A 16,524-nucleotide genomic window follows, 5' to 3' on the forward strand; every position below is an offset into this window, starting at 1 on the left:
GGAAATCACAAATAGGACAAAGAAAGAAAGGTGCTTGTGAAGATCTTGGCTCTGGCCCTGTAAGTTCTGGGGGACTGAGAGGTTATTCTGGGGGGCTCCTGTCCAATAGCATCAGGCGCAATGGTCTCCTTATGTTCATCAGTCCACTTTGAGCCTGGAACCTGACTCATCTCTCCATCTGATGCCCCTGCAGCCTCTGACAGTGTCCAGGTCACTGGGGTCAGGATAGTGCCCACTTCCCTGTTTCTCTATTGTACATTTGACTCTGGTTGGTGCATCTCAGGGTTGTAGCGAAAAACCAAGTTGATCCAGCAAGCCTGGAGTCTGCCCACTCCTACCGTACACCACCTTCGTTCCATAATGGAGGAAAGGAAGGAGAGACACATGCTAAATAAATCTGACCCCAATTCTTTGCATTTTTAAAAATACATCCATGTGTACACATATCTAACAACTGAGAATAACACTTCATGGACATCTGATGGTGTTCATAAAAGTCAATGCCATAACAAATCCCACTAGTCCATTGGTAGTGCTGAACTTCAACTCCCATCAGCTGCAGCCAGCACGGCCACAAAGTGCCCTGCCATCCGAGATATGGAGGGTGGTCACAGAAGATGGGGCTTTCTCAGTAGTGGCCCCTTGTTTATGGAAGTCCCGAAGAGGTTTGCCTGGTGTTCTGATGCAGTGTAATCATGGGGGACGACGACCCTGTGGGGATGAACATGATAGCTACAGCTGCGAGCCTCCTGCACTCATGAAGGTTTCCTGCACATTTTAAGGGTGGAGCTAATAATAATAATAATAATAATAATAATAATAATAATAATAATAATTTTTATTTATATCCAGCCCTCCCCAGCCGAAGCCGGGCTCAGGGCGGCTAACAACACTAAAATAGTGCAACATTCTAAGAACATAAAAATTAATTAAAATCAAAATTGATGGCAACCATAATAAAGTTCTGTAAAGATTGCCAGAGGAGGGAGTCAGGCTGCGCCCTGACCAAAGGCCTGGTGGAACAGCTCTGTCTTGCAGGCCCTGCAGAAAGATGTCAAGTCCTGCAGGGCCCTTGTCTCTTGTGACAGAGCGTTCCACCAGGTTGGAGATGCAGCCGAAAAAGCCCTGGCTCTAGTTGAGGCCAGCCTAACCTTTCTGTGGCCTGGGACCTTCAGGATGTTTTTATTTGAAGACCGTAGGTTCCTCTGTGGGGCATACCAGGAGAGGCGGTCCCGTAGGTACGAGGGTCCTAGGCCGTATAGGGCTTTGAAGGTTAAAACCAGCACCTTAAACCTGATCCTGTACTCCACCGGGAGCCAGTGCAGCTGGTATAGCACTGGGTGAATGTGATCTCGCAGCGAAGACCTCGTAAGGAGTCTCGCCGCAGCATTCTGCACCCGCTGGAGTTTCTGGGTCAGTCTCAAGGGCAGCCGCACGTAGAGCGAGTTACAATAATCCAGTCTGGAGGTGACCGTCGCGTGGATCACAGTGGCTAGGTCAGGGCGAGAGAGGTAAGGAGCCAACTGCTTAGCTTGGCGGAGATGAAAAAATGCCGCCTTTGTTATAGCTGCAATCTGCGCCTCCATGGAGAGGGAGGTATCGAACATTACACCCAAACTCTTAATGGACGGTGCTGGCACTAATTGCACCCCCGCAAGAGATGGGAGTTGCCCCCTCAATCCCATATCATCCCGTCCCAGCCAGAGGACCTCTGTCTTCGAAGGATTTAACTTCAACCGGCTCCCAAGTAACCATCCAGCCACAGCTTCCAAGCATCTGATCAGTGTGTCTGGGGCCGAGTCAGGATGGCCATCCATCAATAGATAGAGTTGGGTGTCATCAGCCCAGCCCAAAACTCCAGACAAGCTGGGCGAGGGGGCGCATAAAAATGTTAAAAAGCATCGGGGAGAGTATCGCACCCTGGGGCACTCCACACACCAAGGAGTGGCGCGATGACAATTCCCCCCCAAGCGCCACTCTCTGTCCCCGACCAGAGAGAAACGAGCGCAGCCATTGAAGGACTGTGCCCTGGATCCCCACGTTGGCAAGGCGGTGGTCCAGGAGTTCGTGATCGACCATGTCGAAGGCTGCTGACAGGTCTAGAAGAATCAGCAGCCCCGACCCGCCTCGATCCAGCTGCCTGCGGAGATCATCTGTTAGGGCGACCAGAGCCGTCTCGGTCCCATGACCAGCGCGGAAGCGGGACTGGAATGGACTGGAGCTAGCACATTCATCCCTCTGACCCCCATTTGCACAATTACTGTGCATGGTGTCAAGAGTACTTGAAAAAGTATTTTGTGAACGTCTTTCAGGTGCCAAGCAAAACCTTTTTAAAAATTCTCCCTGGCTTTAAAAATCTGATACTTTCCATCCCATTTTGCTGAGTTTTGACACGCCTGTTACACTCCCCCCCTTTTTTTAAGGTTATAGCTTTTCTGCCTGGTGTGGATTTTAGCTCCTTTTAATTGTTTCAATGCTGCTAATCAAACTGCATCTTAGTCATTGTGTTTTTAATTTGATTTGACACTTCTTGTCCATTGCTCAGCCAAGTTACTGGGTGACTGTTAAGTGCAGTAAGTAAAACAAACTCTCTCCACCGAAGTAAGTGGAATTTCAAATTTATTGGCTTGCATGTTTCCTCTGATAGAGGAAGACTTCTTCCATTTTGTTAGGAAAGAAAATCCTAACAGGTGTATGTGAAAGGTTATTTGAAGTTATTATAAATATCTCAAGTATCTCACTAATACTGATACCAGGGTGGGGTATATTATTATATTATATTATATTATATTATATTAATTATATTATATTATATACCGTGATCACCTCCCGCCGGGGAACCAATGTCCCCACTGTGGAAGGACGTATGGATCCAGAATTGGGCCCCACAGTCACTTACGGATTCATTGTTAAAATTGTGTTTATGGAAGACAATCTTATTCGGCTACGAGTGATCGCAAAAGAAAGAAAGAAAGAAAGAAAGAAAGAAAGAAAGAAAGAAAGAAAGAAAGAAAGAAAGAAAGAGAAAGAAAAGAAAAGATAATAAATTTATACATAAAGTAAACTTCAATAACTGAACTCACCAGAATAGGCAGGTGAAAAAAGCAAATCAGGCTAAAGCAGTAAAAACATTTCAACATGCTTGAACAAACTAATCTATGTTTTAACTAAGTGCCAGAATAACAGCAATATTGGAGCCTGGCAAGCTGGCAAGGGGAGGGTATTCCAAAAGCAGACAGCCACCATAGAGAATGCTCTATCCTGCATCATCGCACAGTTGTCCCATTTTCACACTCTCAACAACCTTACAAGAGAGGAAGACTAGCTTAATGAACTTCACAGCTGGGTGGGGGGTCTGAACTCAGATCTCTCTGGTACAACTCCAACACTTCACCCACCAAAGCCCATTGACTAGAAAAGTTATTAACTTTGGCTAGATCAGACCGCAAGTTCAAATTTATTTTATTTTTTAAAGAAGGAATCTCCATCCTCCCAACTCATACTGATAAAAGAGGCCTGGGACTAGAATCGTTTATTACAGTTTGCCTGATGACTTCCAAATGTTCTTGTATCGACCGCTCGAAGATAGAATTTCTGTTGCAGAAATTACATCCGACTGACAAAGAAATTCAATATCAGCAGAGTTTGGCAAGGCTTCTCTCTCTGAAGCACAAGATGGTGTTTTGGAAACTACAACAGAAACATACCGCCCCGGTCTACTGTGCATATTGGACAGTTTGTCCAAAAATAAAGCAATGAAGTAACGCTTGAGGGAATACTTTTCAACAGTCACGTGAGGCCTGGTGGGTTTACCTGGCGGCAGCGGCAGACAACCAAACAATGTTCTGATGAGTGCCAGGAGACTAGACCTTGAAGTTGCTACTTAAATTACCCACAGTGACTTGGATGCGTTGCCACTTTGGGGCATTGTGGGAAATTTAGATGGTGCTTCCAGACCAGGTGCCGATTAGAGTGCTGTTTGTCCAATCAAAATTTATGCCACAGGAGTATTCAGTCCTTGAGTCCAGCTCTTCATGGTCTCAGGAAAAAAGGTCGTTTCCCCATCACCTGCTTTCTGATCCTTGTTTAAGTGAAGATGCCAGTCACGCTAACCCTGGGAACCTCTGCATGCAAAGCAAGTGCTTGATCACTGAGGGACAGTTCCTCCTGGTGATTGCTCTTGCTTATAGAGAAGCTTTGCAGCTACAAAGGTAAAGGTAAAGGGACCCCTGACCGGACCCCTGACCATTAGGTCCAGTCGTGACCGACTCTGGGGTTGCGGCGCTCATCTCGCTTTATTGGCCGAGGGAGCCGGCATACAGCTTCTGGGTCATGTGGCCAGCATGACTAAGCCACTTCTGGCAAACCAGAGCAGCGCACGGAAACGCCGTTTACCTTCCCGCCGGAGCGGTACCTATTTATCTACTTGCACTTTGACGTGCTTTAGAACTGCTAGGTTGGCAGGAGCAGGGACCAAGCAACGGGAGCTCACACCGTCGTGGGGATTTGAACTGCAAACCTTCTGATTGGCAAGTCCTAGGCTCTGTGGTTTAACCCACAGCACCACCTGCTACAAGTGCGCTATAATTAAGGTTTTAAAAAGGGCATCTCTTTCCATTCCGCCCCATATCGGTTCCACACAGCACCGTTTTCATTCCGCTGCAGTTTGGATTCCACAAAAATGTTATTCGGCTCACTGTTCACCATGGCCAAATTTAATAATATGTTATTGTTAGGAGAGTCCACGTCATTCATTTCATTAGGGCCTGGGGGTGCTCTCAAGAAAGTACTGGGGGGGGGGGGGAAATGATGGCAAGCAAATTGAGGACCGGGGGCAGGGGAATGTTGACAATGAATACCAAATACATTCGCTCGCCTCATTATCATTCCTGTTTGCAGATGGGCATGCAAACTGACATAATTTCCAATACCATTTTCCATTTTAATTGAATTCTCCAAAATCCCTAAATACTAGTGACAGCTTCCATTCTCTAAACAAATAAAACAAGGCTGGCTCTATTCATCTTCCCTTCTCCTCATTTTTAAAACTGGAGGTGTTTGGAACTGAACCTGAGACTCAGAGAAAAGAGAGTTGTCTGGCATCTATTTTAGTATGATTTAAGCACCAGGCAAATATCTTTTTAAAATTTTTCTCAAGCCTTTTAATCTGCTTCAGTTTATGCCGCCCTAAGAACCCCTGTGATGGGGTGCCCTATAAACACTGTAAATAAAGCAAAGTAAAATAATGTGAAGGTTCCCCACACTCCACTCCAAACATGAATGCCATTCTGTGTTGAAATCACACCCTCAGCAGCTAGGAGATTTCCCATAGTGATAACAAAGAGGGGTTTGTTAATGCTGCAATTGAGGGGTCAGCGGCAGCTGCGTCCAGGACTGCATCATAACAGTTCTAAAATACTGGCTGGCGACAATAGCTCTCATTAGAATACAGAACAATTAGAATGTTGCATTTGTAATCTCAGCATCTGCTACTGAACTCTTTTTAAGCAGATCTTAATAATACAGAATCTACTAGAAGCTGCGTCTAATTCAACCACCTCAAAATTGCACCAAAAGATTGCTTTAATTGGAAGCGCGGGGGACACCCAATTCGTTTTCTTCAGGCAAAAATAACCATACAATGTGTTAAAGTAACAAAAAACCAAACCAAACCCCAAAACAAGCTTACTCGCTCCCCCATCTCAGCACGCTTCATAAGTCTTACTGTAAATCAAAAGGCTTAATTAGAAATGAGGAACTGGAATGTCAGAAGCCCGGCCAGCTGCTACTGGAGAGTTTAGTATTAAAACATTTTTAATAAAGACGTACAGTAGCACTGAACATTTCCTTTCGTTTGTTGTGTTGGGTTCTGCTTAAAAATGCAGTTTATGGCTAAGCAAAATAGGATCTCAGGGTCTCTAGAGAATAGAGGCATGTTTGCTTACTTTAATGTTTATAGTGTGTCTCCTAGAGATAATTCTATTTAGAAAATGTTCAGAAAAGGTGACCGACATTCAAAAATTGGATGGGTCCAATAGAAGTCCTGACAATCTTATTTGGCTTAGCTTTTTATATACATCTATGTATTTGTAAGAGAGATTTCTAATTTAAAAATCAAATGAATGTGGAATGCAGTATTTTGGCTGTAAAACACAAAATTCAATATGGCAATATGGTAAAGTTAAGCAGACACTGTGAATCTCTCTCTCTCTGGGCTGTATCACATGAACGAAGAAAACTTTGCTGATTAATTATATTAGTCAGTTAATTGATCAATCAATTAAATCTTCATAGAAATATAATAGCTTTAAGGCAAAAACACATTTACTTTTTGAGGATACACACACACACATCACATTGTCTTAGAAGAGGTATTCCCCAGTGTCTATCAGATGAGGAAGAATGCGTCTTCTAAAGTGGTACTTGCTATCATGGTTTAGTGCTGCAAATAACAAAACATTAAAAGCCTACTGCTCTCTTAGTCAATGTTACCATTCTCAGTTGAGCCAATTAAAAAAATGAGCCAATTAATCAAACAAAAAGCTGTAGTTATGTGTGTATACAACAAACTGTTTCTATGTGGCTTCCTCCTGGCTGAGGGTTCTAGGCAGCCACCTGAGCCTTTTTCAGGATACTCCATTCCCTCCCCCCATTTCCACCTGGTTTTCCTTTCCTCAACAGAGAGTTGATGATCTGTAGCCACTGAGTAGGCTTTAAACTATGTTGGGCTGTTGTAATGTTTTTGAAATTCTGCAAAGCATTATTCCCTGAAGTCTGCTAGGAGATGTGTGTGAATGACATTGTTTTAGCTACATGAGAATTGGCACTCAGAGAATGAGTTTGCTATTAGAATATAGGACATGTAAGTAAAAAAAAAAAAAAAAAAAAGGCAAAGGATCCCTGGACGGTTAAGTCCAGTCAAAGGGAACTATGGGGTTGCGGCACTCATCTTGCTTTCAGGCCAAGGGAGCTGGCATTTGGCCGCAGAGAGCTTTCTGGGTCATGTGGCCAGCATGACTAAACCGCTTCTGGCGCCGTGGAACACTGTGACAGAAGCCAGAGCGCACGGAAACACCGTTTACCTTCCAGCCGCAGTGGTACCTATTTATCTACTTGCACTGGCATGCTTTCAATCTGCTAGGTTGGCAGGAGCTGGGACAGAGCAACGGGAGCTCACCACGTCACGGGGACTCGAAACGCCAACCTTCTGATCAGCAAGTTCAAAAGGCTCAGTGGTTTAGACCACAGCGCCATCTGCATCCCTTTGACATGAAAGTAAAGATGATTAGAAGCACAATGCCATCAAAATTTGGCACTTTTCAGACCTCTCAATTTCCATGGGCTGAGTATTTAACTGTGCCCTAGACCTTTTCATTTTCTTAAACTGTAATTACTCATCCTGGAACTGTAGGAGGGACAGGGATACGACCTGATCTAGCAGGAACATCTCATATGCAGGTCCTATTGAAATGAATGGGAAATCTGAGATAGCCCATTTTGCTTCCAATGGGGCTACTGCATAGCGTCCTACTGAGTTGTGTCATAGGAACATCATGACTGTCACAGAGTTATAGAATCGTAAGAGTTGGAGGGGACCCAAAGGGTCATCTTGTCCAACCCCCTGCAATGCAGAAATCTCAATGAAAGCATCCATGACAGATGGCCATCCAACCTCTACTTTAAAACCTCTAAGGATGGAGAGTCCACCACCTCCTGAGAGTCCGTCCCATTGCTGAACGGCTCTTACTGTCAGAAAGTTATTTCTGATGTTTAGTCGGAATCTTCTTTCTTGTAACTTGATGCCATTGTTTCGCGTCCTAACAAACAATAAGAGCCGTACTGGATCAGACCAAAGACCCATCTAATCCTGCATCCTCCTCTCACTGGAAAGTAGCTAACTAGACCAATGTAAGACTTCCTCTGGGTGTTCTGCCCGCTTTTGTCCTGCCGCCACCCTTCCCTTCCCTCCCGTCACCCACCAGTGTATGTGGCCCTTGGAGGGCAGTCCTTGAGGGAATGCAGCCCTTGGGCTGAAAAGGGTTTCCCACTACTGTCTTAGGAAAATGGACAATCGCTTCCAGTTATAACCCTATAGGCAGCTCCAGACATTCTAAAGAAGGACACCAGTTGACTGTTCCTGTGTTTCTAATGTATATGTCAATTTTGGGGAGGTTCTGCATTCATCAGCTGCTACCATGGTCAACCATGAATAGCTGATGAAGGCAGAAGCCGAAATGTTTGCCACATAAATAAAAAAACAACCCTGTTTTGTTAATCACAGCAACGTATGTATTATTTAAGTGATTAACCAAATCCTAAGAGGGATTCAAGAGAAGCTTGCATTAGTGCTGCTTGGTGCTTTTATAACTATCTATGGGATATACACACATGCACACACACACACCTTACAGATGAAAAATAATTTCAAGATGGAAACTGGCCTAATGGGCACATCTCAAAGATGAAAGACGGTAAGGGAAGAGATGGAAATATAGGTTACGCTGTCAACAAGAGTTTAGTTAGAAAACCTAAGCCAATCCGATGATTTTCATCACATCTTTTCAGAAAGGTTTGTCTCCTCCTAGATTTGTCTACTCACACAATTCTCTAAACCAGATTATAAAGCTAAATCCAACCAAAAAAAACCCTTAACGGATCAGGATTTCATTTCTGGCGCTGCAAAAACTTCGGTTGTGGCCAAGTCTTATCAGCTATAGTGGCAGACAGATTACAGAAGATGCGGTTCAGGATAAGTATGAAGCACTACCCGGCTTAAACCAATTACGCACTTAGGAGCAAAGTTGTCAAACCGCAGATGATTGCCAAATCCGCACATTTAATTTTCTCGGCACTTACATATTTCATGGGGAATTATACTGCCAGTGCCGGCTTTGGGAGGGACAAAGACAGCTGGTTAAAATAATAACAAAAACTTTTATATAAAACCATTACGGGAATAAGTGGGATATAAAACAATGGAGCCGGGTTTAGCCTGAAGAATGCCACAAACAGAGGGTGAATAAAAGGCCAAATCCAGCCGGCTATGAGATTTGGTTTCTCCCTCCAAGGCAACATTTTACCCACTGCATGTGTTTGCTTGTTGATGGATATTTCCATTAATTATCTTGACAACTGATTCTCATCTCCTTTAAAAGGAGAAGCTGTGTATGAGCCCATCCATTATAAAAATAATAATAATCCTGATCTGTCCTAATTATGCTTCGTGGAACTGGAGGCTCGAAAAATGGAAGGCATGCAACCGTAATTCAGCTTCTAGGGCTTGCTACTGCCTTACCACAACTCTGTGGCTCCTGAAGAGCGTTCTACTACATTCTCAAAAACATATGACCAAGAGAAGAGAAGAGAAGAGAAGAGAAGAGAAGGGAAGAGAAGAGAAGAGAAGAGAAGAGAAGAGAAAGGGGGTGGGGGTAAAAAGGCAGGCACTGTACAATTTAACTCACATAATTAGCAATTATTGCCTGCACACTCCCCAATAGAAAATCTGTTGCAAATCAAGGGAAAGAAACGTTAATGAGCTACTTCTGGGCTCCTTGCTCTGGGTAATGCGTTTGCATAATAATGAGGTGCAATCTGCTGAAAAACACATAAAGGACAAATTAATAAGGTTGTCATTTTTTTGCCCGATGATGCTTAATACAGTTTTCATAATCTGCTCAAGACAAAGGTCAGTCACTCAGACACAGCCGATTATGCATTCGCGTGGCAGATGAAATCTTTATTAAACAGAATGATGAATCTGATTAACATGCGCTAACAAATATACAGTCTGCAGGGGGAAAAATGAGCGCCGCCACCTCCTGCAAGCCTCCCTCACGTCGACTATTAAGGCTTTACTCAGATTGAGGTCAGACTGGTATTCCCAAAAGGCGCATTAAGCTAAAAGTTTGCCAAATGTGGCAACATGATGAACAAAACAATATCCTGTTATATAAAGAGTGGCTGCCTCGACAGCTGACCATCTAATCAGCAATGGTAACAAGCCCTTAAATAAATTTAGAAAGAAAAATAATAATAATCTTGGTTACAAAAATAAATGCGGCTAGCGAAACACAGGGGAAGTGTTATTGGATAATCAGCAGCAGATCTCAAGAAATGAGAACACAGATGGCGCCAGGTCCTTGGACTACATCTTATGTTTTCATGACTTTTTCGACATGGTTAGTTGATATTTTACTGGGAAGCACAGCATTCCCCCCAAATTCTGTTAGCTGAGGGACACTTCTTTGCTGAAGTAAAGTTGAATACACAATTCATTCTTAAACCTCAAAAGGTTTACCTTTTAAAGTGTGAAAGGGTAAGAACAACCCACTCCCAAAAGAACAGAGGAACGTAAGCCACTGGTCAGACTGTTTTGCCCATCTAGCTCAGTATTTTCTACTCTGACTGGCAGAGGCTGTCTGAGATCAAAAGAATATCTTTTCTGCACTTGGTACCTGATCCGTTTTAAAGCGAAGATACCAGGGATTGAACTTGGGATGTTACCAGGCAATGTTACCTCAACTTCCAGCAGAAGCTATTCGAAAGGAAGGCAGAAACAAAAATACGCAGAGATACAATGGGAAACCTCCTACAGTACTTGTATGGGAGATCTGGGCTCACTGGAACCTTTAATAATTGAACTAATCTATAGTAGCAAACTAACAGCTCTTGCGCAAGCATACAGTTTAGAAATCAATGTGTACATGCGTACTTCCCTGCCCCGAAGACAGTGGCGTAGCGTGGGTTGTCAGCACCCGGGGCAAGGCAAGTAATTTGCGCCCCCTAACCCGTGGATTTGCGCCCCCTAACCCGTGGATTTGCGCCCCCTAACCTGTGGATTTGCCCTAACCCCAGATGTTGCGCCCGGCCCCCCCTGCACCCCCCACGCTACGCCACTGCCCGAAGATGCAGTTTAAACAAAACCATCAAGTCTCAACTCCATGGTTGTTTTAAGCCTTTCTACTGATGACTGCAGCAAGACTTTTTAAAGCAGGGGTGGACTACATGTGGCTACCCAGATGTTGTCAAGACCATTGACCACTGGCCAGGCTTGTTTGGGCTGAAGAGCCTTGAAGTCCAAAAGCATCTGAAGGGCCACAGATCCCCCGCCCCTACTGAATCTTCTCCCATCTTCTCCAGCATCCAGTTAGCACTGTGGCCAACCAGATGCCCATTATGGGAAGCTCACAAGCAAACTCGACACCTTGCCTTTTCTTTTCTCATTAGACTAAAAACCAAATCACTAGGAGCATTAATGAATTGATATCTTTAACCTCTCAAGCTCTTCTTTTATAATAAAAAGAAATAAAAAGCCTGAAGTCGATTTAGTATGTCAACAATATCTAACATTCTTTACTATAGCTTTCAGTGTATCTTTTCCCCTCATAAACACACAGTACCATAGAATTAAAGGTATCCTTCATGCCAAGTTAGCTGGTTTTATTATATGCTATTGCAGACGTCTGTCTAAATGTAGTTTTTACAGCAGCAGGTCAAATTTCACCTATGAAGCCTAAGAAAACCTTGAGGACACACATTTTTTGCTATTATATTTTGTTCCACAATTACTCAATCTCCCAGTGTGGGAGATATGGTTATATACATTGTCCCTTTCCTGTTCCTCTTTAAAGGAGCTAAACAAAATTAAATTTATTTTCAGGAAAGGCTGAATTCCATGAATATTCTTTATTAAAAACTATTGTGTTCATAGGGTTATGAGAACTACTATATAATGTAGATTTGGAGCCAACAGTGGTACCGGTATTGGACGCTGAACCGAAATAATAAAATTGAAATAATAAACAAACAAATATTGGATTACCAACTCACATTATCCCTGATCATGGGATGTGATAGCTGGGATTGAAGAGAGCTTGTAGTCCAGTAATATTTGGAAGGGTGGGCAGGCTGGTATAGGAAATGGACCTTCTGGCATACTTTGAAGTACTGTTTGTGGCTGACTGAGATAAAGACTGAAAAACCACCTTTAGTTGTCCCTCGTGTTACAGGGGCCCAACTGGCCTCAACTAGAAGCTGGGCATTTAGTATTGCCAATGCCATGCTGTGGAATTTTCTTCCGGCAGAGATGCGGCAGTCATTCTCACATTTGACCTTCAGAAGCCTATTTTTTCCCCTGCAGTCATTTTAATTACTTGTATTTTTTAATATTGCTGTACACTGCTCTTATATTCTAGGAGAGGTCAAATTATAAATGCAGTTATAAACAGATAAAGTGGGTGGGTCCAAGTTGCATTTGTATTACAAATGAGAAGGGCTACCTGTATCTGGCTTTAGATGCATGCTGACGGCTGGGTGCCACTGCCAGAGCCAGTTATTTTAGCCCCCATTGGAAGGCCGACTGTATGAGATACTATTTAAACATTGCACATAGTAGATAAGAGAATGTTTTCCAGATAGCATTCATGTCTTAAAACAAAACAAAAGAAACGGGGGGGGGGAGGGGGGGAGAGAACCCATCAGATTCAGATTATGTTTTCCAAAGACATCTAGAAATAGAAATGTAAAATTATTACATATTAATTATCACCACACTGTAAAACAACAGATGGAGAATATCCGAGAAGCATTGCCATATTTTTATGTCACAAAAAGCAACTCTGAAGGTAGCAGTGGTACATTCATCTAAGAGCCTTTTTGTATGCAACCTAAAGAGCCTCAAAATTAATCCTAAGCACTTTTTAGATTTGCATTCATTGACAACCTTCACTAAGCCTGAAGCACTCCCCTTTCAAAAATTAGTTTGTGTGTGCATGTGCTTTTAAAAAATATGCTTGTGATAGAGGATCTGCTGCTCAAAGAAGAAAAGTCAAAACTCCCTCTGGATACATATGTACAGTAGCTTTTTGGACAGCAGCCAAGGGATATAATAGTTGGGGAAATATCTGCAGGAGCTCTTTTACCTTATGATTTCACCGCTGCTTGATAAACTGTCAGTGTTTTCTATAGATGTGCAAGTCACGCCTTATCTGTGATGATCACCTTCTGTTAATGTACCCAATTCATAAGCACAACCCTTAAAAGATTCCACAGCCTTTTGGCGTAGTTTCCAAATTATTTTCTTTTCTACATCAGTAGAGGATTCATTCTCCCGCTACTTCTGGAATTACAAAGTCAGAATGTCTGCAATCTGGAAACACTTCCCAGGCATTGCATTTCTCAAACAACAGCCCTCCATAGGTATGCAACAAGTCAATTTTGAAATGGGAAAGGGGAGATTCTAAAAAATAGTTTATGAAAACAGCACACAGGTTGCCCACAGGGCATGCCCAAGCTCTTAGGTACAATCACAAATATTTGAAAGGCCACCTCCTTCCCTACAGATGCTCTTGGGTATTAAGATCAACAGAGGCCCTCTTAGTAGTTCCCTCTCTCTTGGAAGTTTGGGAGGAGGGTGGTACGAGAGGGCCTTATCTGTGGCAGCCCCTAAGATGTGGAGTTCTCTCCCCAGGGAGGTGTGCCTGGCACCTTCACTACATAGCTTTCGTCATATGCAGAAAATGCATCTCTTTACCCTAGTCTTGACACCTGATATATATGGACTCACCCTATTCTTTTGATTGTAAATTGTTTTAACTGATTTTAAAATTGTGTTTTTATAATGTTGTAATTGGGAAATCTGTGGTTAAGGATGAGTAGTAGTAGTAGTAGTAGTAGTAGTAGTAGTAATAAAAAATAGCACACTAAAAGGAGATTAATAGTAAGATCTTACCAGTTACTTAAGGCAATATTTCTCACCTCCAGAGAATATAACACAGTACCGACTTGCAAGTTGGAACTCTCAGCATCTCCTTCATAACCATGAAATAACAGAGATATAAACTAACACATTAAAGGCTTTGCTGTGTCTAAACACGCAGTGTAATAATTATTTTAAGAGAGAACCTATTGGTCTCTCATCACTTAACACAATAATAACAATCATGAGCTTAAACAGAAATAAATTAGTCATCATCGTGAAAGCACAAGCCATTTGGATCAATATTTTATTGCTTGGAAACTTACATACATTGGTAATATAAAAAAGTATTAAAATAAATGACTTGCCCAACATGACTGCATTATACAGAAAGCACTTTATACCCAGCTGTTCACTGTTTTAAATAGGTTTGATGAGCAGATCTTGTCTTACTAAGAACCATTCAAACTTTGCTAATTATTATTGCGGGAGGCTCACAGTTAAAGCGCCGCTTGGTGATTTTTAACAAATATAGAAACTCCATCCTTCCTTAACCTTTGTAGCTCTTGACCATTCTCTAGCCCAGTTTTCGTTCCTCTCTCAGGCTGTAATTAATGCTTGATATAGATGTTAGTGCCACCATTATTATTTTTTTAAATCCTTTTCTCCCTTTTAGGGGCCCTAAATGCTAACTATTTGTTGCAGGACAGCCTGCTCATTTGCTGAATGCAACACATGTGACTCTTTAGGAAATGCTTTGCTCAAGGCTAACAACACAGCAGCATCCAGTAAACAGAATAAAGCAAAATCTTTGAAATTCTCATTCAAATGTAAAATATTGTATACCAGCATGAATTAGAATTGCCCCCAGGTTTGTTTAACGAAAGTCAGGAAAAAGCTAGCACTGATTAGGGAAGTCTTCTAGGAGTGTCAGAAAAATCTCAGGCTGAAACTGCGACTAGGCTGTTGGGAAGTCCTGTGGGGCAATGAAGAAGAGCGCTGGTGGAGTGGAAGCCACTGCACTGTCACAAAATGTGAGAAGTCCCTGTCCATGCAAGGGGGGGGGGGGGGCTACCTTGTGGCTCCTGCTTGCGTTGTGGGAACAACTTAAGCACCAGGCCTTCACAGCATTGGTGTTCTCAAGCAGAGTCAAGAGAGTATGTGAAGTATCATAAGACACACAAAAAAAGGAACAGTCAATAAGGGTTGCAGTGATAGACACACACCTGGCTGCCTTAGCTAGCCGACAGCATATCTTTTTGTTGGGTATCCTGTTTGATCAAAAGCAAAACAGTACCAAGCATGTAACCAGTCTCTGAAACACAGTTCCCTGCACATGAATCTGGGACAGATTTTGCAAGATTTCTGCTCCCTCTCTTCTGGAGCCACTTTAGTGGCACGAGAGTTTCCCACCACAGCACACCACAGCTCCTTTGTGTACCAAAGCTACCCACCCCAGAAACTGGAGCAGTTTAGGCAAAGGAAGATATTGTGCATTGGAGGCTGGTGTCCTTTGGGGCTGGCAGGGAAGAGAAAGCAGGGAGCGCAGGAGTAGGTGGAACTGGAGCCTATGACAGACTAGGTCCATTAATTCTGATCTTGTCCCCATCCTCTTGCTTGCTAAGTTCTAAGGTGACACCACTAACATTAAGGAGGAGGAGGCTGACCCCTGGGCTGGCTGAGGATAGGCTGAACTTGATGGGAATTGTCTTGTTTACCTAACGGGCAGCTTCCACTGGAACTGTGTCGTGGAGAAGAGGATGCAAGATTAGACAAGTCATTGGCCAGATCCACTCATTACTTAACCTGATTCCAACTGGATTACTATAACTACCACTATAATCAAACTTGAAAATCTACAAATTGTTTCCGACTTTACCTGTCAGTGACTTGGCCCCTCCTTTAATAGATGGTTTCCTGATTCTTCGTTTATATGTTCTCTGTACTTTCAGTCCTTCAATAAATTCAGGATTTGATTATTATTTTGCACCAGTGTGACTAAGAATCAGTGATTTCGCAAGGCACTCCCACAATTATTCAAATTATTATGTATTTCCACCACTGAGGACAACTTGGGTCAGGTTCTTAACAACACAACGTTATATTCGAGCCCCATTACGTACATTTTACACACACGGAATGAAAACTTATAAACCTGGCTGGTCAGTGTCATTTATTTTATCAATATTTTTAAAGTGCTTAAAGCCATAAGCATTTTGTAACCTAAATTCAAAGAACCTGATTGAAAGGAGGACTGAAAGGGTTTTGAAAAAACATTACTGATTCTACCTTTATATGTACATACATGCAATATACATAACAAAGAATTCTAAAATGAGTATATTTAACTTCAGCACTTCTTATCATCTGTTCCATTTAGGAGAAATATTTTTGATGAGATGTAGAAAATGGTAAATTTTAAAAAATGAAATTAGGCTGTTATGCTGTCATATATTCAACAGTACAAAGGAGGTTTTGCTGGCATATGTTCAACAGTACAAAGATTTCTAAGGGCCAGCTTACCCTTTGTGTGACAAACACAGATATTTCCTGTGGCAAACAGAACAGAAACATATTTTTCTTCCCAGGGAGTCCTGTTTTGGCCACAATTTTCTCTAGATGTTCAAAGATCAGCAATTGTCAACCATACTTTACGCATTTCTTATGCGAAACACAATTGCTGTGTAAAGTGTTCAGAAGCTCTAAGGGGTGATTCACACAGCACATCTTCCTAACAAAACTGAACACATCCTCAAGGCTTCAACACAGCCTTCCTTGATTGTTAGATGTATATATAAAATAAGAGCATGCTAAGTAGGTTTAAGAGG

General features: G+C 42.5%; 1 protein-coding gene across 4 annotated transcripts in view; it reads right to left on the reverse strand.

The window, feature by feature from the left end:
• The window catches only part of BRIP1 (BRCA1 interacting DNA helicase 1), a 148,562-nt gene that overhangs the window by 12,599 nt on the left and 119,439 nt on the right, over window positions 1-16,524 (reverse strand). For 3 of the 4 annotated variants that reach the window (XM_028708135.2, XM_028708132.2, XM_028708130.2), the window contains 2 exons: window positions 15,576-15,650; window positions 13,730-13,808 (listed from right to left, as the gene is read on the reverse strand). In XM_028708135.2, the coding sequence (XP_028563968.2) occupies window positions 13,730-13,808; window positions 15,576-15,650 (154 nt within the window). The remainder of the gene's footprint in view (window positions 1-13,729; window positions 13,809-15,575; window positions 15,651-16,524) is intronic. The other variant, XM_028708133.2, reaches the window with a different exon arrangement.

This window comes from Podarcis muralis, chromosome 15 (assembly GCF_964188315.1).
Source record: "Podarcis muralis chromosome 15, rPodMur119.hap1.1, whole genome shotgun sequence".
Classification (NCBI taxonomy): Eukaryota; Metazoa; Chordata; class Lepidosauria; order Squamata; family Lacertidae; genus Podarcis; species Podarcis muralis.